This window comes from Oncorhynchus nerka, linkage group LG4 (genome assembly GCF_034236695.1).
Source record: "Oncorhynchus nerka isolate Pitt River linkage group LG4, Oner_Uvic_2.0, whole genome shotgun sequence".
NCBI classification, from domain to species: Eukaryota; Metazoa; Chordata; class Actinopteri; order Salmoniformes; family Salmonidae; genus Oncorhynchus; species Oncorhynchus nerka.
Window position 1 is genome coordinate 14129144 of NC_088399.1, and position 22722 is coordinate 14151865.

The following is a 22722-nucleotide window of genomic DNA, read 5'->3' on the forward strand; positions in this document are numbered from 1 at the left end:
CATGGACGGTCTGCGCTGGTTTTCTGGCGCAGCATGGCCCGCTGGAGGTGAACATGGGCGGCGTCCCATGTCTCCTCCGTGCGCCTGAACCAGTCGTCCACAGCAGGAGCCTCGGTCTGACTCTGATGCCAAGGCGCCAGAACCAGCTGGTACCCCAGTACGCACTGGAAGGGGGAGCGGTTAGTGGAGGAATGGTGGAGCGAGTTCTGAGCCATCTCGGCCCAGGGCACGAATGCCGCCCACTCCCCTGGCCAGTTCTGGAAATAAGACCGCAGAAACCTACCCACATCCTGGTTCACTTTCTCCACCTGCCCATTACTCTCGGGGTCAAACCCCGAGTTAAGGTAGATCGAGACCCCCAGACGTTCCATGAACGCCCTCCAGACACTCGAAGTGAACTGGGGACCTCGATCAGACACTATATCCTCAGGCCGTTCTGGAACAGCTAAGGGGTGTAGCTTACCTCTGGGCAGGTGCCTAGGAGCCTTACACTGGGCGCACACCGAGCAGGAGGAAACATAAACCCTCGCGTCCTTAGCCAAGGTGGACCACCAGTGCTTCCCACTCAAACAGCGCACTGTCCGACCGATCCCTGGATGACCAGAGGAGGTCATCTCCACCCCTGAGGTGGAAATGCGGTATCCTAGGAAGGAGACGGACTGCTGGAAGAACAGGCATTTCTCAGCCTTGACATACAGGTCATGCTCCAACAGTCGACCAAGCACCTTGCGCACCAAGGACACATGCCTGACGCATGCAGTGGAGTATATCAGAATGTCATCGATATACACCACTACACCCTGCCCATACTGGTCCCTGAAAATTTTGTCCACAAATGCTTGGAAGACTGATGGAGCATTCATCAACCCGTACGGCATGACGAGGTACTCATAATGCCTGAGGTGGTACTGAACGCTGTCTTCCACGCATTTCCCTCCCGGATAAGCACCAGTTTGTAAAGCGTTCCTGAGATCTAGTTTCGTGAAGAAGCTGAGTGCATTGACTCAATCGCTGTGGCTATGAAAGGTAGCGGATAACTGTACTTCACAGTGATCTGGTTTAGGGCTCAATAGTCAATACATAGGCGCAGACCTCCCTCCTTCTTCTTCTTCACAAAAAATAAACTTGAGGAAGCGGGTGAAGTGGATGACCGAATGTACCCCTGGTGCAGAGATTTGGAGAATGGTGCCGGCTCACCTGGGGTGACGCCAGGGCCTGCTGCCTTGACCCCAGAGGAACCAACCCGACACCGACCGGCAGTGTGACCTCTGCGGCCACAGATGGTGCACGTGAAGTAACCTCCTCCGGTCTCCCTGAGCGCAGCACCTCACAGCTCCATGGGTATCGGAGCGGTGGTGCTGGGGGATGGAACCGACAGATCTCGATCTGGACGTCCGCGGGTAGCCAGCAGGTTATCCAGCCGAATGGACAGGTCCACCAGCTGGTCAAAGGTGAGGGTGGTGTCCCTGCGGGCCAACTACCGACGGATGTCCTCGCGCAAGCAGCAGCAATAGTGGTCGATCAGGGCCCTTTCGTTCCATCCAGCACCGGTGGCCAGGGTCCGAAAGTTCATCCTCGAAGTGGTCCAGCGCCGCATCTCCTTCTCCCCACACAGCGTTGGCCCACTCCAGAGCTTTCCCCGATAGGCCCGAGACGAGGGCGGACACCCTCTCACGGCCCGAGGGAGCCCGGGTGAACGGTCGCCAGGTATAAATCCAGCTGCAGCAGGAATCCCTGGCAGCGTGCGGCCGTCCCATCGCACTCCCTGGGAAGTGTGAGACGAATCCCACTGGAACCGGGTGTGGAGGGGGTGAGTATTGGAGACCTCTGTTGTGCTGGTGGGGGCGCTGTAGGGACTCTCTATCCCTCCCAGCGGTCTCTCTGTCTCTCCATGAGGGTGGCCACCTAAGGCCTAGTAGATGGTTGACCCTATGTATTATGACGTGACTCAAACTGCTTGCTCACCAGAGTCATACAGTATATGATATGGATCTGTTGACAGTCATCTGTTGACGGTCATCTGTTAATCTCTGTGTGGTTGAGTAGTAACATCTCAAAACTCCTATTAGAGCCGAAGGTTGTGGGTTCAATCCCAACTACTGGCTTTCGTCAACTTTTTCCATCTGTGCTGTTTCAATAAATGTCCAAAAAGTGTGAAAGGAGGGTGGAATACACCCCCCCCCCATGTTCTGCCCCTACTTATCAAATAAACATTGACTCCAAATGGTTGGAACTGAAAGTTTTGTCTGCCAGCCCCCAAAATACAAATTTCCGATGGTTTTGCAACCCACCTTGGGGAAAAACAACATAGAGGAAACACTGATGACTGGTGTGTCCGCATGTGGCGGGCAACCGACCAATCGCCACCCAGAAGCAGAGCTTGTGTCTCAGGAGTCAGGAACAACAGGTGCGTAGCAGACATACAGAGGGGCCCCAGAGGTCGAGACAAAAACAACAACTGACCCAGCAACAGGAGAAAGCCATAAAAACAAACCTCCATTTCAACAACCGTCTCACAACAAACCCTCTGTCTGTGTAGAGAAAACGCTTGCCATCACATTGTGAGCAGTTGTACAACTGACACTACTAGAGGAGTAGTTATTGTCGGATTTATTAGGACTTCTTTGATTTTGTGCCCGGTAAGTGTGGTTATTAAGCAGTTGGATTGAGTCAAAAGGATTAAATCAAAGTGATGTTAAGCAATGATAAGCTATGAGGCTAAAAGTTGGACTGATAGTCACTTCCCTTTATCGTTGGTGAATCAGCTTTTGACTCGACAGAGTGGATGTGATAATGTGACCGCCCGGGGCTCAAAGGGAACTTTAGTCCGGGCTCTATAGAGGTACTGTTGTGTGGTGGATACAGTAAACCACAATCACATGCTGCCCTCTGATCTCCCCAGTTTCCTCCTCCATCAATAGACTTACAGTCTCCCCGGGTGGAAGCCATTTAGTGTCAAATATCAACTGAAATACATGCTACGTAATAAATGAGGACGTAAATGTAAATGAAGACAGATGGATACAGATGTTAAGATGTAACAACATCAACTTTGTTAGAATACATTTATGAGTTAAGTTAATATCATGTAATGTTATTTTGAGATTTTAATAAGATTGAGTACAATCGAGTTTCATTTTTAAATATGGGAATCTTTTATCTAGTCCAGTGGTCTGAAGAATGTGCCCCCGGGGAGCCATTTTGGCCCGCCATCTGAATTAACATGGCCCCAATCTGTGCTACCATCACTTGCCTCTCAGATGATGTGGTCCTTGGTAGTTTAGTTGGTAGAGCATGGCACTTCTATCACCAGGGTTGTGGGTGCAATTCCCAAGAGGGAGTAGTATGAAAAAAAAATATGAAAATGCATCCACTCACTACTCTAAGTTGCTTTGGATAAGAGCATCTGCTAAGTTACTCAAATGTATTTGAAAATATTTTATGTTGGGGAAATAAGAACTCAAATTCATACACAAAATCAGTTAATTCATTGTCAGCACTATTTAGGCAATTAATCAATTGCTATAGTGTGTGAATGTAAAGAAATGTTTGATGGCGTCATTGTTTTTTACAAACACACACTGTTTCAATGACATCACCTATGGAATCATTAACCCCCACTGTTTCAGTGACATCACCCATGGAACCTTTAACCCCCACTGTTTCAGTGACATCACCCATGGAACCTTTAACCCCCACTGTTTCAGTCACATCACTCATGGAACCTTTAACCCCCATTGTTTCTATGACATCACCCATGGAACCTTTGACCCACACTGTTTCAGTGACATCACCCATGGAACCTTTAACCCACACTGTTTCTATGACATCACCCATGGAACCTTTAACCCCCACTGTTTCAATGACATCACCTGTCGGTCTGACGTTATGTTTGTGTACATGTTTTTTTGAACGTTGTGGACCAATCATGTCCAGCCTGAAGTCTCTGTCCCTAAGGAATTGGATCCCATTCTCACTGGAATTCTGATTGTCTATTCGGAACATGGGTTTAATTGTAATAGTTTTCTTTCAAATACTTTAGCTGCGCTTGATTGAGTTTGCCCTGTTTAATGGGACCAAATTACGTAGTCCCAGAAGTGCAAACCATGCCCATCTCACGTTCCAGACAGGCTCAATCAAACCCTTCTTATGATATTGTTGTTATCGGTTCAGGAATCTGTATTCCTTTGATGTAAATCCACATGGTTTTCCTGGGAGTAGCAATGTGTTCTAAAAGCCACTAAAATCTGACCTTTCTTTCCTCTTGTTTTTCCCTCTCTCTCCTCATCCCTCCCTTCAATTTCCCTGCTCCTCCTCATCACTCTCTCCAGCCCACTGTGCCGAGAAGTGTGTTCATGGCCGTTGTGTAGCCCCCAGCACCTGCCAGTGTGAGCCCGGCTGGGGGGGCCCCGACTGCTCCAGTGGTGAGACTCTACAGCTGTGTCTGTCAGTCTATTTGTCTGCCTGTCCGTCTGTCTGTCTGTCCGCCTCGGCCTGCCTACACACACACACACACACACGCACACACACACACACACACACACACACACACACACACACACACACACACACACACACACACACACACACACACAGATAGAGAGTAACACACACACAGGCACAAAGACAAAACACACACACAGAGAGATAGAGAGTAACACACACGCAGGCACAAAAACAAACACACACACAGAGAGATAGAGAGTAACACACACGCAGGCACAAAAACAAACACACACACAGAGAGATAGAGAGTAACACACACGCAGGCACAAAGACAAACACACACACACAGAGAAAGAGAGAGAGAGAGACAGAGAAATAAACACACACACACACATACACTAACAGGCGTTTTGTCTCTCAGCTCGCACATAGTGTGACTCTCTCAGACCCTACTGCCAATACACACTTCCTCCCTCACACACACCAGGCTCATCCACCCCTCTGATCTCATTTGGGCACACTTGGGTTTGCTTTTATCTTGAACGTCCGTATTTGTTACGACGTGAATGTGACATGGGTGAAGTCACCCTATTTTTGTTAGTCTGGAACCGCTTTGATGTATAAATATGGACGTGACACCCCTGCAGCCACGTTGTTTGTACCCTGATCCACAGCTGCAGACAAAGTGGGGACACCGTGTGTGTCAGCATCCCAAATGGCACCCTATTTCCTATGTAGTGCACTACTTTTGACCAGGGGCCTATGGGCTTTTTGCTAGGTAGTGCACTACATCGTGAACAGGGGGCCATTTGGGACATTTGCCTGTGAGTTGTGAGATTGCCAGGTCTTCTTCTATGTGCTCTGTCTGAAAGGCGTCACACTTCAAGGCCTTTGTCTTTGTTAGCCAAACGGCAGGGTAGAACTTCCACTCACTGCCTTCTCTTTCAAGATGGCCAGCATGACTGCCCTTGGAGTTATAGAATGCAATATAGCTTATTTTAGATTGTCATTTGAGGAACTTTGGGATAAAGTTTAGATTATGAAATATTTGGGTTTTTAGACTTGTTTTCTTGATCTAGAATGAATGTAGAGCAAATTGTGTAGGGGGGGGGATAAGTGATGTTATCAGATTAAAAAGTATCCTCTTTCAGTCTCTATTGAAACAGGTGTAAGGAGTCTATGAGCCCTGTGTGTGTCTGTGTGCATAATGCGTGGGCGTGTGTAAGTGTGTATGCGACTGTGTGTGCGTGAGCCTCCACACATGTGTGTGTCTGTGATTATATTAGGTGCTCAAGCATTGCTCCCCCGCTGTCTCCAGTGTCCATCGTTTAATAAAGGGGCTTATTGTTGTGTCTGGAGGCTGGGACCTTATTGTTGTGTCTGGAGCCTGGGAATCCCTAAGGACCTGAACAGGCCTGACTAATCTGTCTGATGGTGGGGAACCAGATCCTAATATCACTAGTCTGGGATCTGACTGGCTAACTGGACCAATGGTAAAAGGTAAGGAGATATGGTCATAGATAGGCTTGTAGCGCTATATCACTTAAAACCACTTGTGCCTTACCTAATGGGATCAAAGTGCACAAATTTCTCCAAAGTTGCCAAGTTAGATAAAAAAGAAAATGTTATTGTTACTGCTAGGCTATTCCTAGGCTATTCCTGGGCTATTCCTAGGCTATTCCTGGGCTATTCCTAGAACTACCTTTTTACACTTTACCTTTATTTACATTTAAGTCATTTAGCAGATGCTCTTATGCAGAGCAAACATATATTTATATTTTCAGACTTTTTTTTTCCTGTACTGGTGGGAATCAAACCCACAATCCTGGCATTGCAAGCACCATGCTCTACCAACTGAGCCAAGCAGGAATCATTTTTGTAAAGTTATGTTTTGTTAGAATTTGGAATTATTTTGACAGTATGAGAATGATATCATTCCGTGAGTATTACACAGCCACGGTGAGGGGTCCTACTGGCCGTTGGTCTGCGCCTGGGGCCACCACACGTGCTCCTATGATTACTGTAACTAATCTGTATTGACTGCTTGGTTCATGGATCAATAAGAGTAGCCCAGGATAGCCCCTCAGGCCCACCCCTGGTGGGTGTGTTTGTTAACAGCTGATTAGCTCAAAGTCTGTTTTCACCCAAACCATCCAATGAGTCAACTTGTTTTATTAGATCGATGGACATGGGAGAGACTGATGAGGAATGTTTTCATTTATTTGTTGTCTGTGAAAACACAGTAACATCTCTATTTGGAATGCAGTATATTTTGTTTTGCTGTGTTACAGGCTACATATTCTTCTAAAAGCATGCTGTTTCAGGATATAGTCGGTGTAATCTACCCAAATATCCATCTTACTGCTTTGAGATCAGAGTCAACTCATTGAGTGGAACGGTCTAAGGCTAAGCCAACCAGTCGTGTTGAGAATGAATATCCATTTCCTTTTTAAAACCAGGTCTTAGCTGCATTCAGTCTCTGTTTTGGGGGCCCCCCTTGAGCCAGTCTCTCAAAGGGGGTGTGGGGGGGTCCCGTGCAGTATCCTAGTACCCTATTCAATATCCCCCTAAGTAATATGACTTTTCATTTCCTCTTGAGCCTTAAAAGCCAGACTTATTGTTGCCTTATTGTTGCCTCTAGTTTACGGATCAACGGACCCCAACAATATGTCTGAGGCTTGTTTTTGCTGTGTGGGGTTCAAGAACAAGAGGAAAAGGGAGTACGCTAAATCTCTTTCTTAGATTAAAAAGGAAGTGTGGGAAGAATGAAAGAGAGAAATTGTAAGGATGGTAATGTAGGAAATAACCCGAGGGTCTAGCTCTTGTGATTTCACAGTAGACGCATGACATCAACAACCCAACAACCCAAGATACTCAGGAGGGACTGTTTCATTTTGTCCATGACTCTTGACTTGTCTCTTATCTATTCACTGGTTTTAACATAAAACCTTTCAAAAGACCTTAACTCAATGACCCCCTCAGAAAATGAAGCGATGCTAACCACTACTTAGCGCCACTACCTAGCGCTCAACGCCACTCAGACGATTTGTATCAAATGTATGAAAACAATCTAACCTTTAAATGAAGCACTAATACCCAGCTGTTTTCGAATATCCCCTGTCAATTCCAAGACCCCACAATTCACAGAAACCTCCCTGTCTCTTGGAAAATAAAAGGTATTAATACCTTGCGCTGAAACTCCATATCCACACAACGGCTTGGTCATAAAGTGTCCGGCTTTTGTTTACGAGACAGGAGAGAGTTAGTTAGTTAGCTCAGAGGAGCCTGTTTGGCTGGAGTGGATTATATGCTGTATTAGGATCATCTAGGGCAGTCTGGGCACACAGTGAGGAACAATCAGACACACACAGCTGAAGCCATTAGTCTGGAAACAGTGTGTCAGGTGTTAGGTTTATGTGGGTTGGCTTTTAACATGGAGATGGAGGTTGTGTTCCAAATGGCACCCTATTTCCTATTGCACTACTTTTGACTACAACCCTATGGGCCCTGGTCAAAAGTAGTGCACTGAATAGGATGCCATATGGGATGCACTGTAGCCTATTGTGGCTCCTCTTTATATTGAACTGTACTTCACTTGGGAAATGATAAGCCTGCAATAGGGAATTTACAATAGCTGTCGGTCTCCTCTTATACTTTCATACTTGATAGATGCTTGATTTAACAGGTGTTGTTTTAAGTTATTACTTTACAGCAATGGTTGAATATATATTTCTATATTTTCGGTATTGAACTTGGCTTGAGTGGCTTAGAGTTTGGACACCTAAACCCCAAAAATGTGCAGAAAAGAATTTGGTTCAATCTGGTTAAATCAACATTGTTTCCACGTCATTTTAACAACAAACAGTCTATGTGATGATGTTGAATAAATGTGGAAAACTAATTGGATTTGCAAAAAGTCATCAATGTAAAGGAATTTCTTTTTTTACACCACTTTTAACCAAAATGTAATTACATTTGTGATTTTTTGTTGTTGTTAAATTCACTTTGAATTCACGTTACTTAACAACTCAACCAAATTTAAATCTAATAGACTGTAACATTAGAGAATCCCAGTAGTAAGTGTGTTTACTGTACAACTCCAACAGTTCACTTGATATACGTGTGTTTACTGTACAACTCCAACAGTTCACTTGATATACGTGTGTTTACTGTACAACTCCAACAGTTCACTTGATATACAGTGAGTGTACAAAACATTAGGAACACCCTCCTAATATTGCGCCTGGCACCTACTACCATACCCGTTCAAAGGCACTTCGATCTTTTGTCCTGCCCATTCACCCTCTGAATGACACACATACACAATCCATGTCTCTATTGTCTCAAGGCTTAAAAATCCTTCTTTAACCTGTCTCCTCCCCTTCATCTACACTGATTGAAGTGGATTTAACAAGTGACCTCAATAAGGGATCATAGCTTTCACCTGGATTCACCTGGTCAGTCTATGTCATGGAAAGAGCAGGTGTTCCATTTGGTACACTCAGTGTATATAATGACATAAACATAGTACCAGCCCTAGGACATCTATCCAGCCATGTACCCAGGCTGTACCCAAACCGAGGGAGACAAATAACTTCAAATGCCTTGCCAATGCCATTTCTGAGCTGTCCAGCTTGAGTATCTCACTGGAGTATCCCACGGAAGTTAATTGTCATGGTCGAATCCTTGGAAACACACACACACACACACACAGAGTGAGAGAGGGGTCAGAGGGAGAGAGGGTGAGTGTTTAAGAGAAAGAAAGGGGGAGGGGAGAGAAAGAAAACATAATATATCCTCTTTAACTCACTCACACAATAATGTGGAAATGTTGAGGAATTGTACAGATGTCGTCTCTTAGCTGGGATTCCTCTGTATGACTGTTCCCATGAGCCTTGTGGGCTGACACACTGTGCAGGGCTCTGCATGGAAGAGTGGGCGATCTTAGAGGCATGGAAAAACACTCCCTCCCTCCATCCCTCTCTCTCTTTTTCTGTCTTTCTTTCTCCCTCTTTCTCTCCCTCCCTCCTTCCATCCCTCCCTTCTTCCGTTCCTCACTCTTGGTCTGGGGCAAAGTCTGGGCCAACTCTCGACAAATAGCATGTCAAATTACTGGGCAATGGTTTTTTCTCTGTAACTGACACTTTTTCAAGAGGATTGCTCTGTCTCTTAGAAGCTCTCTGGATTATTTTTAGATTGGGTTGTAAAACTTGAGTTTGTTTTTGACAGGATAATTTGGTCTGATTTCCATAGGTAGAGGAGAAATGACTTTTAGTCAAGAATAGTAAAGATAAGTAAAGTAAAGAGGTTGATTATAGGAGTTCCTGCCGCCTGTTGCCGACCCCTGGCCTAGATTTTGTCCATTGCATGTGGTCTGTATGTATTGCCAATCACTGATTGCTTGTGTTTTCTAAGCAATGAACTGCTTTATTCGTGTAATCAACATAATATATGTCAATAACAGAACATCTTGATCCAATTTCTGGAACAAACAACCTCATGACCAAACCCCCAATGCTTAGTGTGTCTCTTGTCTTTGGGTCATATGTGCTGAGTCTTGAATAAAAGGGAACAGTTTGTCCCAAGGCTCGACAATGAGGAGCCCTTCAGGTTTTCTAGTGGGACATTTCTATCTAGGTCAGGTTGAACCATAACCCTTTCTATCTAGGTCAGGTTGAACCATAACCCTTTCTATCTAGGTCAGGTTGAACCATAACCCTTTCTATCTAGGTCAGGTTGAACCATAACCCTTTCTATCTAGGTCAGGTTGAACCCTAACCCTTTCTATCTAGGTCAGGTTGAACCCTAACCCTTTCTATCTAGATCAGGTTGAACCATAACCCTTTCTATCTAGGTCAGGTTGAACCCTAACCCTTTCTATCTAGGTCAGTTTGAACCCTAACCCTTTCTATCTAGATCAGGTTGCACAAAGATACCGGAGTCCCACAGTAAATGCGAGAGGAGGTTTCTCTGCAAAATTGACTTTTTCTCTATTTCTCTCTACCTTGCCCTCGCTCTCTTATTTCTTTCTTAATCTCTCCCTCTTTCTTTCTGTCTCTCTTTCTCTCTCTCTCTCTCCGCACCCACTGCCCACACTGTGTGATACTGTGTAAAACACAGCACTTTAGCCCGCAGCTAAGCAGCGCACTTTTCACCAGCAGGCCAAAATGGAAAGAGGCTAATGCAGGATCCAATATGGCAGCCGTTAAGCGGTTGAGCCAAGAATACTCCTGGTTTCCTGGTTTTAGCTGTGTCAGAGAGAAACTGTGGTTGGGGTACAGCATAGTTCTTGGTTGGCGCATGTCCAGCGCCACATGAGGGTCATGCTGTTTGGCTCAGCTTGGCTCAGTGTTAAAGGATACTCTTCCTGTCGCTCCATAGTGAAGGATGAGGTTGCATGAAATGGGTGTGAAATTCCAACCATGGTAATATATGATACATTGACTTTGGTTATAAAATGCTTAAAAGTTAGTGGTTGGTGGCAGTGGCTTGGTAAAGTAAGTAATTTAGCAATATGGATGAACTATCACTGTAAGTGCTGACTTCAGGGCGGTGTGTATTTTTTTCCTTTTTATGGGTAAGGGTAGGATAGAGAAAGGATTCTAGATCTGAATTTAATTGTACCTTGAACAGTTCTCAATCATGTCTGGTATCAGTCTAACCTTATAGTGACTGTTGAGCAATATGACTGGTCTCCAGTTGACTCGTTATGGTGTATGGATTACTGTACATTCAGGCAGCTCAATGTTTGGCCAGATGTTTGTCTGGAACTCTGGACAGGACATTTTCCATCATCTCCGGAAATGTTACAGGTAGTAAAGGATCATCTACAGAAGACCCAGAACTCCTACAATGATATTGTAGACGCATAAGCTGAATTTCAGTCAGTGACGCATTTTAGGTCAGATTGCTGTCGAAGGCTTGTTTGACTTTGAAAGTCCATACTTCCTATAAATTGGAGGAAAATATTTGTGAAAATATCCGATGTTAAGAGGACTGATTCACGAGGAGCTAGTGGTTTTTACTGCTCTGGAAATAGCTTGAGATAAACAGCTGGTTGGTTTTATACGGTCAGTCCAGCTTGTGTAACTGTGTAGCTGTGGAGGAAGGATAGGGTGGGTGAAAAGAACTGTGAAGAAGAACTGATTTTAAGTGGTTTCGCCGACTCATACACATTTTTGGGTCAGACTATAATTAATGCATTCTAATTCTATGGTCATACTATGACTATGGGGACTTTCCTTGTGAAAAGGGGGAGGGGTGTGAGCACAACACACCTATTGATTACACCATCACCATCACGCACACACACACATACCCTTCAACCTCCACACACACCCAGTCAACGATGTCATCGTTCACCCAAACACAGTACATTTTACGGCCCATTTTAAGGCGTGAGGCTTCCACTCGCATCCTCTCATCAGACCTCTTCATGCTTTAATCAGGGCAGCCATAACACGTGTGGCCGAGGAGGTCGGCCTCAATCTAATACCACACCACACATGGGAAAGGGAAGGTCTTTACTGTTTATGTGCCTGGTTGGCAGACACCCTTCAACCACACTCTAGTTTCTGACGTCGTGGGTAAAGACGTCAAGAAGCAATGAGGGCCCAGAAGCAGAAGGGTTCATTTTGATTCAATCCGGGAGTGGAACTTGTACTGTAACTAGTACAATGATGATGCCTTATATACATGTTGATGTAGTTGATGATTTCTGATTCTTTATAGCGGCAAAGTAAGTTTACTGTTACAGCCCACTGGGCACAGACGTCAATTCAACATCTATTCCACGTTGGTTCAACATAATTTAATTGAAATGATGTGGAAACAACGTTGATTCAACCAGTGTGTGCCCAGTGGGAGGTATCCAAAACAAGTGTCGAAATTAACCTGATGAAGCTACAGGCAATTGCCAAAATATAGTAAATATCAACATAAAGTATCTTAATAGGGCGTTGAGCCACTATGAGTCAGAACAGCTTCAACGCACCTTGGCATAGATTCTACAACTGTCTAACTGTTGGAGGGATGCGACACCATTAATCCATCAAATATTCCATCATTTGGTGTTTTGTTGATGGTGGTGGAAAGGCGTCGCTCCAGAATCTCCAGTGTACAGTTGGGTTGAGCTCTGATGACTAAGACATGGAATATGGTTTAAATCATTTTCATGATCATCAAACACTTCAGTGAAACACTCGTTCCCTGCGGATGGGGGCATTGTCATCCTATGGGGCATAGCCATGGTAGCCAAAATGATGGCCTGCCCAGCATTTTTATACATGACCCTAAGTATGATGGGATGTTAATTCATTGCTTAATTAACTCAGGAACCACAGCTGTGTGGAAGTACCTGCTTTCAATATACTTTGTATCCCTAATTCAATTGAGTGTTAACATTATTTTGGCAATTACCTGTACTGTACATGTGTTGTTCCTTTATGCACCTTACAATGAAATAAATGAAATAGAATGAAGCTAAGGCCGGTTGTCTTCTTTAGTGTGATGTTTTTTACTTTTTTTTGGACACTGAGTTGGATACCTAGTTGGATATCTAGTTAGATACCTAGTTAGATACCTAGTTAGATACCTAGTTAGATACCTAGTTAGGCACCTAGTTGGATACCTAGTTAGATACCTAGTTGGATACCTAGTTGGATACCTAGTTAGATACCTAGTTAGATACATAGTTGGATACCTAGTTGGATGCCTAGTTGGATGCCTAGTTAGATACCTAGTTAGATACCTAGTTAGATACCTAGTTGGATACCTAGTTAGATACCTAGTTGGATAGATAGTTGGATAGATAGTTGGATACCTAGTTAGATACCTAGTTGGATAGATAGTTGGATACCTAGTTGGATACCTAGTTAGGTACCTAGTTGGATAGATAGTTGGATACCTAGTTGGATACCTAGTTAGATACCTAGTTGGATACCTAGTTGGATAGATAGTTGGATAGATAGTTAGATACCTAGTTGGATACCTAGTTGGATACCTAGTTGGATAGATAGTTGGATACCTAGTTGGATACCTAGTTAGATACCTAGTTGGATAGATAGTTAGATACCTAGTTGGATACCTAGTTAGATACCTAGTTGGATAGATAGTTGGATAGATAGTTGGATACCTAGTTGGATACCTAGTTAGATACCTAGTTGGATACCTAGTTGGATAGATAGTTGGATAGATAGTTAGATAGATAGTTGGATACCTAGTTGGATACCTAGTTAGATACCTAGTTGGATAGATAGTTGGATACCTAGTTGGATACCTAGTTAGATACCTAGTTGGATACCTAGTTAGATACCAAGTTGGATACCTAGTTGGATACCTAGTTGGATACCTAGTTAGATACCTAGTTGGATACCTAGTTAGATACCTAGTTAGATACCTAGTTGGATAGATAGTTGGATACCTAGTTGGATACCTAGTTAGATACCTAGTTAGATACCTAGTTAGATACCTAATTGGATACCTAGTTAGATACCTAGTTGGATACCTAGTTGGATAGATAGTTGGATACCTATTTGGATACCTAGTTAGATACCTAGTTGGATAGATAGTTGGATACCTAGTTGGATACCTAGTTGGATAGATAGTTGGATAGATAGTTGGATACCTAGTTGGATACCTAGTTAGATACCTAGTTGGATAGATAGTTGGATACCAAGTTGGATACCTAGTTAGAAACATAGTTGGATACCTAGTTGGATAGATAGTTGGATACCTAGTTAGATACCTAGTTGGATACCTAGTTAGATACCTAGTTGGATAGATAGTTGGATACCTAGTTGGATACCTAGTTAGATACCTAGTTGGATACAGATAGTTGGATACCTAGTTGGATACCTAGTTAGATACCTAGTTGGATACCTAGTTGGATAGATAGTTGGATAGATAGTTAGATACCTAGTTGGATACCTAGTTAGATACCTAGTTAGATACCTAGTTGGATACCTAGTTAGATACCTAGTTGGATAGATAGTTGGATAGATAGTTGGATACCTAGTTGGATACCTAGTTAGATACCTAGTTGGATAGATAGTTGGATAGATAGTTGGATACCTAGTTGGATACCTAGTTAGATACCTAGTTAGATACCTAGTTAGATACCTAGTTGGATACCTAGTTAGATACCTAGTTGGATAGATAGTTGGATACCTAGTTGGATACCTAGTTAGATACCTAGTTGGATACCTAGTTGGATAGATAGTTGGATAGATAGTTAGATACCTAGTTGGATACCTAGTTAGATACCTAGTTAGATACCTAGTTGGATACCTAGTTAGATACCTAGTTGGATAGATAGTTGGATAGATAGTTGGATACCTAGTTGGATACCTAGTTAGATACCTAGTTGGATAGATAGTTGGATACCTAGTTGGATACCTAGTTATATACCTAGTTAGATACCTAGTTGGATACCTAGTTGGATACCTAGTTAGATACCTAGTTGGATACATAGTTGGATAGATAGTTGGATACCTAGTTGGATACCTAGTTAGATACCTAGTTAGATACCTAGTTGGATACCTAGTTAGATACCTAGTTGGATAGATAGTTGGATACCTAGTTGGATACTTAGTTAGATACCTAGTTAGATACCTAGTTAGATACCTAGTTGGATAGATAGTTGGATACCTAGTTGGATACCTAGTTAGATACATAGTTGGATACCTAGTTGGATAGATAGTTGGATACCTAGTTAGATACCTAGTTAGATACCTAGTTAGATACCTAATTGGATACCTAGTTAGATACCTAGTTGGATACCTAGTTGGATAGATAGTTGGATACCTATTTGGATACCTAGTTAGATACCTAGTTGGATAGATAGTTGGATACCTAGTTGGATACCTAGTTGGATAGATAGTTGGATAGATAGTTGGATACCTAGTTGGATACCTAGTTAGATACCTAGTTAGATACCTAGTTAGATACCTAGTTGGATACCTAGTTAGATACCTAGTTGGATAGATAGTTGGATACCTAGTTGGATACCTAGTTAGATACCTAGTTGGATAGATAGTTGGATAGATAGTTGGATACCTAGTTGGATACCTAGTTAGAAACATAGTTGGATACCTAGTTGGATAGATAGTTGAATACCTAGTTGGATACCTAGTTGGATAGATAGTTGGATACCTAGTTGGATACCTAGTTAGATACCTAGTTAGATACCTAGTTAGATACCTAGTTAGATACCTAGTTGGATAGATAGTTGGATAGATAGTTGGATACCTAGTTGGATACCTAGTTAGAAACATAGTTGGATACCTAGTTGGATAGATAGTTGAATACCTAGTTGGATACCTAGTTGGATAGATAGTTGGATACCTAGTTGGATACCTAGTTAGATACCTAGTTAGATACCTAGTTAGATACCTAGTTAGATACCTAGTTGGATACCTAGTTAGATACCTAGTTGAATAGATAGTTGGATAGATAGTTGGATACCTAGTTGGATACCTAGTTAGATACCTAGTTAGATACCTAGTTAGATACCTAGTTGGATACCTAGTTAGATACCTAGTTGGATAGATAGTTGGATACTTAGTTGGATACCTAGTAGTAACTACTGACCACTTGCTGTCTATCTTTGTTTGGGCTTACTAGTACTGATGCCTGTCTTTAAGATTGTCCCGCTCTCAACTCTAAACTCTGTCGATCTCCACACTGCTAAAGAGAGGCCTCTTTCTCTGAGACTAAGCTCTGAGTTTATACAGTGCATTTCTAATGAAGTGTTTGCCAGTGAATGTAAACCTGTGTTCTCTCATATTTCCCCCAAGTCATTACCAGACCCCTTAGGGCAACCATGAGGGCAGTACCCTAACCATGACCCAACCATGAGGGCAGTACCCTAACCCAACTATGAGGGCAGTACCCTAACATTAACCCAACCACGAGGGCAGTACCCTAACCCTAACCCAACCATGAGAGCAGTACCATAACCCTAACCCAACCATGAGGGCAGTACCATAACCCTAACCCAACCATGAGAGCAGTACCATAACCCTAACCCAACCATGAGGGCAGTACCCTAACCCTAACCCAACCATGAGGGCAGTACCCTAACCCTAACCCAACCATGAGGGCAGTACCCTAACCCAACCATGAGGGCAGTACCCTAACCCTAATCCTACCATAAGGGAAGTTCCCTTACGAGTACTGCCGTAATCGTAGAAACATAGAAACGTGTTTCACAGAAGATGAAAGACAACTAGAATAAACATGTGGTTGCAGAGAGAATGTGAGTTGCCTCCAGTTCAGCAGAGAACCTACGTTTGAGAGGCAAGAGAAAGCTGGGTCGTGTTCATTTGGCACCAAACAGAAGAAAACAGACTGAAACAGGGAGGCATTACCTGGACTTGTCCAATGAGAAATTATTATTTTTGTTTTCTGTTGCTATGGTGCTCCCTAATGAACTGTTGAAACAGATAAAAGGAGGGCCGGGTCCACGCTAAAGATGTGTGACTCCACTCAGCTACTCAGATTTTTAATAGGAGCGGTCTTGAGTGTGGTAGGCTGGTAGGATCCCCCTTCCCCACAGATGGTTAACTTCCTGGGTTAATAGTGAAACACGACCTAAAGTTATCAACCTCAACACTCATTTGGGGACAGTATGTTTGTTTTGGTCAAGTGACTTAACATAGAGACATCGATGAAGCGCAGGCTTTCATTTGACCCAGATGTTTACAATAGCTTTGGCTGAGGCGATTGTTGGTGAAGTGCTTCTCCAGCACAGCTGCCTGTCCAAAACTGAAAACAGGTGTGTGCCTGAAATAAATCGTAGTAACGCACAACTGGCAAGGAGAGATGATTGACCTCAATGTGAGGTAATAAATCAAAAACAGCTTGAGGAGCAGGTTGTGGATGGCTGGTGGTTTCTGGCTTTGTTTTGTGGTCTCTTAGCAGTCAACTAATTTTCGATGTATTTGAATACCTCAATGACCTGGATATTAGGAGCTTTTGGAGATTTTAAAGTCCTATATTTACAGTATGTTCTGAGCCTTCTTCTAAAATACATACTTACAAACTAACACTCACTTACTGAATACAACGCTAAAATCAGCCCTTTTTTATATTTCCTAGTTTAAATCTTACATTCTCTCTCTCTTATTTCTCTCTCAGCGTGTGACAGCAACCACTGGGGTCCCCACTGCAGTAACCGCTGCCAGTGTCAGAACAGTGCACTGTGTAACCCCATCACGGGCGCCTGTATCTGCCAGCCCGGGTACAGGGGCTGGCGCTGCGAAGAGGTCTGCGAGGCGGGCACCTATGGCAACGGGTGCCAACAGAAGTGCCTGTGCCAAAATGGAGCAGCGTGCCACCACGTGACCGGGGAGTGCAAGTGTTCACCCGGATACACCGGTGCCTTGTGAGTCATCAGAGACACGCACATATGCACGCACTCGGGAAAGAAAAAAAAACACAAACACACACTATGTACACTACCAGTCATAGGGTTTTTCTTTATTTGTACTATTTTCTACATTGTAGAAATCAAAACTATGAAATAACACATATGGAATCATGTAGTAACCAAAAAAAGTCTATATAATATTTTATATTTGAGATTCTTCAAATAGCCACAGCCTTGAAGGAGTTCCCACATATGCTGAGCACTTGTTGGCTGCTTTTCCTTCCCTCTGCGGTCCGACTCATCCCAAACCATCTCAATTTGGTTGAGGTCGGGGGATTGCGGAGGCCAGGTCATCTGATGCAGCACTCCATCACTCTCCTTGGTCAAATAGCCTTTACACCTAAAGGCCTGATTCACAAAGTCTCCTCTGAACAGTTGATGTTCAGATGTGTCTGTTACTTGAACTCTGTGAAGCATTTATTTGGGCTGTAATTTCTGAGGCTGGTAACTCTAATGAACTTATCCTCTGCAGCAGAGGTCTTCCATTCCTGTGGCGGTCCTCATGAGAGACAGTTTCATCATAGCGCTTGATGGTTTTTGCGACTGCACTTGATGGAACTTTCAGAGAGTGGACTGTCGTTTCTCTTTGCTTCTTCTCTTTGCCATCATATGGATTTGATTTTTTACCAAATAGGGCTATCTTCTGTATACCACCACCCCACCCCCATTGTCACAACACAATTGATTGGCTCAAATGCATTAAGAAGGAAAGAATCTCCACAAATGCACTTTTAAGAAGGGTACACCTGTTAATTGAAATGCATTCCAGGTGACTACCCCATGAAGATGGTTGAGAGAATGCCAAGAGGGTGTAAAGCTGTCACCAAGGTGAAGGGTGGCTATTTGTGCAACGCTCGTTGTCGGTGGAAGGAAGAGTGGCCCAAAGCTCAGCGTGGAAAGTGTTCATGATATTTATTTACAAAAAACACTCAAACAAAAATAACAAATCCAGACTGGGAACCGTCGCTGCAGGCTCCAGACTGGGGACCGTCGCTGGAGGCTCCGGACTGGGGACCGTCGCTGCAGGCTCCGGACTGGGGACCGTCACTGCAGGCTCCGGACTGGGGACCGTCGCTGCAGGCTCCGGACTGGGGACCGTCGCTGGAGGCTCCGTGCCCTGGATTTTCACTGCAGGCTCCGGGCCATGGATCATCACTGGAGGATTCGTGCCATGGATCATCACTACAGGCTCCTGTATGTGGAGCCGGAACAGGTCTCACCGGACTGAGGAGACGTACTGGAAGCCTGGTGCGTGGAGCTGCCACAAGGCTTACCAGGCTGGGGAGACATACTGGAGGCCTGGTACGTGGAACCGGAACAGGTCTCACCGGACTGAGGAGACGTACTGGAAGCCTGGTGCGTGGAGCTGCCACAGGGCTTACCAGGCTGGGGAGACATACTGGAGGCCTGGTACATGGAACCGGAACAGGTCTCACCGGACTGAGGAGATGCACTGGAAGCCTGTTGCGTGGAGCAGGCACAGGATACACTGGGCCGTGGAGGCGCATTAGAGGTCTCGAGCGTAGAGCTGGCACAACCCGTCCTGGCTGGATGCCCACTTCCGCCCGGCAAATGCCGGCCTGTGAATGCTCACTGGAGACACCGTGCGCATCACCGCATAACACGGTGCCTGACCAGTCACACGCTCCCCACGGTAAGCACGGGGTGGTGGCTCAGGTCTAAACCCTACCTCCGCCAATCTCCCTGTGTGTCCCCCCCACACAATTTTTGGCGGGGCTGCCTCTCGTGCTTCTGTCGTTGAGCTAACTCTTCGTATAGTCGCCGTTCCGCTCTCGCTGCCTCTCGTGCTTCCGTCGTTGAGCTAACTCCTCGTATAAGTCTCCGTTCTGCTCTCGCTGCCTCTCGTGCTTCCGTCGTTGAGCTAACTCCTCGTATAGTCGCCGTTCCGCTCTCGCTGCCTCTCGTGCTTCCGTCGTTGAGCTAACTCTTCGTATAGTCTCCGTTCTGCTCTCGCTGCCTCTCGTGCTTCTGTCGTTGAGCTAACTCTTCGTATAGTCTCCGTTCCGCTCTCGCTGCCTCTCGTGCTTCCGTCGTTGAGCTAACTCCATATAAATCAGCTGGGCTTGACAATCTGGACCCTCTATTTCTGAAACATTTACATTTACATTTAAGTCATTTAGCAGACGCTCTTATCCAGAGCGACTTACAAATTGGTGCATTCACCTTATGACATCCAGTGGAGCAGCCACTTCACAATAGTGCATCTAAATCTTTTAAGGGGGGTGAGAAGGATTACTTTATCCTATCCTAGGTATTCCTTAAAGAGGTGGGGTTTCAGGTGTCTCCGGAAGGTGGTGATTGACTCCGCTGTCCTGGCGTCGTGAGGGAGTTTGTTCCACCATTGGGGGGCCAGAGCAGCGAACAGTTTTGACTGGGCTGAGCGGGAACTGTACTTCCTCAGTGGTAGGGAGGCGAGCAGGCCAGAGGAAACTATCCGCCGCCATTGTCGCAACCCCTATTACCAGCCTGTTCAACCTCTCTTTCATATCGTCTGAGATCCCCAAGGATTGGAAAGCTGCCGCAGTCATCCCCCTCTTCAAAGGGGGAGACACCCTGGACCCAAACTGTTACAGACCTATATCCATTCTGCCCTGCCTGTCTAAGGTCTTCGAAAGCCAAGTCAACAAACAGGTCACTGACCCTCTCGAATCCCACCGTACCTTCTCCGCTATGCAATCTGGTTTCCGAGCCGGTCACGGGTGCACCTCAGCCACACTCAAGGTACTAAACGATATCATAACCGCCATCGATAAAAGACAGTACTGTGCAGCCGTCTTCATCGACCTTGCCAAGGCTTTCGACTCTGTCAATCACCATATTCTTATCGGCAGACTCAGTAGCCTCGGTTTTTCGGATGACTGCCTTGCCTGGTTCACCAATTACTTTGCAGACAGAGTTCAGTGTGTCAAATCGGAGGGCATGCTGTCCGGTCCTCTGGCAGTCTCTATGGGGGTGCCACAGGGTTCAATTCTCGGGCCGACTCTTTTCTCTGTATATATCAATGATGTTGCTCTTGCTGCGGGCGATTCCCTGATCCACCTCTACGCAGACGACACCATTCTATATACTTTCGGCCCGTCATTGGACACTGTGCTATCTAACCTCCAAACGAGCTTCAATGCCATACAACACTCCTTCCGTGGCCTCCAACTGCTCTTAAACGCTAGTAAAACCAAATGCATGCTTTTCAACCGATCGCTGCCTGCACCCGCATGCCCGACTAGCATCACCACCCTGGATGGCTCCGACCTTGAATATGTGGACACCTATAAGTACCTAGGTGTCTGGCTAGACTGCAAACTCTCCTTCCAGACTCATATCAAACATCTCCAATCGAAAATCAAATCAAGAGTCGGCTTTCTATTCCGCAACAAAGCCTCCTTCACTCACGCTGCCAAGCTTACCCTAGTAAAACTGACTATCCTACCGATCCTCGACTTCGGCGATGTCATCTACAAAATTGCTTCCAACACTCTACTCAGCAAACTGGATGCAGTTTATCACAGTGCCATCCGTTTTGTCACTAAAGCACCTTATACTACCCACCACTGCGACTTGTATGCTCTAGTCGGCTGGCCCTCGCTACATATTCGTCGCCAGACCCACTGGCTCCAGGTCATCTACAAGGCCATGCTAGGTAAAGCTCCGCATTATCTCAGTTCACTGGTCACGATGGCAACACCCATTTGTAGCACGCGCTCCAGCAGGTGTATCTCACTGATCATCCCTAAAGCCAACACCTCATTCGGCCGCCTTTCGTTCCAGTACTCTGCTGCCTGTGACTGGAACGAATTGCAAAAATCGCTGAAGTTGGAGACTTTTATCTCCCTCACCAACTTCAAACATCAGCTATCTGAGCAGCTAACCGATCGCTGCAGCTGTACATAGTCTATTGGTAAATAGCCCACCCGTTTTCACCTACCTCATCCCCACAGTTTTTATTTATTTACTTTTCTGCTCTTTTGCACACCAATATCTCTACCTGTACATGATCATCTGATCATTTATCACTCCAGTGTTAATCTGCAATATTGTAATTATTCGCCTACCTCATGCCTTTTGCACACATTGTATATAGACTCCCCTTTTTTTTCTACTGTGTTATTGACTTGTTAATTGTTTACTCCATGTGTAACTCTGTGTTGTCTGTTCACACTGCTATGCTTTATCTTGGCCAGGTCGCAGTTGCAAATGAGAACTTGTTCTCAACTAGCCTACCTGGTTAAATAAAGGTGAAATAAACAAAAAAAAAATGTAAACTCTTCGTATAGTCGCCGTTCCGCTCTCGCTGCCTCTCGTGCTTCCGTCGTTGAGCTAACTCTTCGTATAGTCGCCGTTCCGCTCTCGCTGCCTCTCGTGCTTCCGTCGTTGAGCTAACTCTTCGTATAGTCGTCGTTCCGCTCTCGCTGCCTCCATCTGCTCCCTTGGACGACGATCCTCCCCGACCGTGTCCAGGGTCCTTTTCCCTCCAGGGTTTCCTCCCATGTCCAGTCCTCCTGGCCACGCTGCTTGGTCCTTCTTTGGTGGGGTGTTCTGTAACGCTCGTCGTCGGTGGAAAGAAGAGTGGACCAAAGCGCAGCGTGGAAAGTGTTCATGATATTTATTTACAAGAAACACTCAAACAAAAATAACAAATCCAAAAACGAAAGCGAACAGTTCCGTCAGGCACAGACACTAAACAGAAAATAACACCCCACAAAACCCAAAGGGAAAATCACAACTTATATATGATCCCCAATCAGAGACAACGATAGCCAGCTGCCTCTGATTGGGAACCACACTCGGCAAAACCACAAAGAAATAGAAAACATAGATTTTCCCACCCG

The 22722-nt window shown here is 45.0% G+C and overlaps 1 protein-coding gene across 1 annotated transcript in view; it reads left to right on the plus strand.

Moving 5' to 3' along the window:
- Positions 1 to 22722, plus strand: part of megf10 (multiple EGF-like-domains 10) — a 108850-nt gene that overhangs the window by 35460 nt on the left and 50668 nt on the right. Inside the window, exons 5-6 of the mRNA XM_029647142.2 lie at positions 4332 to 4424; positions 17584 to 17830. Coding sequence (XP_029503002.1) covers positions 4332 to 4424; positions 17584 to 17830 — 340 coding nt within the window. The remainder of the gene's footprint in view (positions 1 to 4331; positions 4425 to 17583; positions 17831 to 22722) is intronic.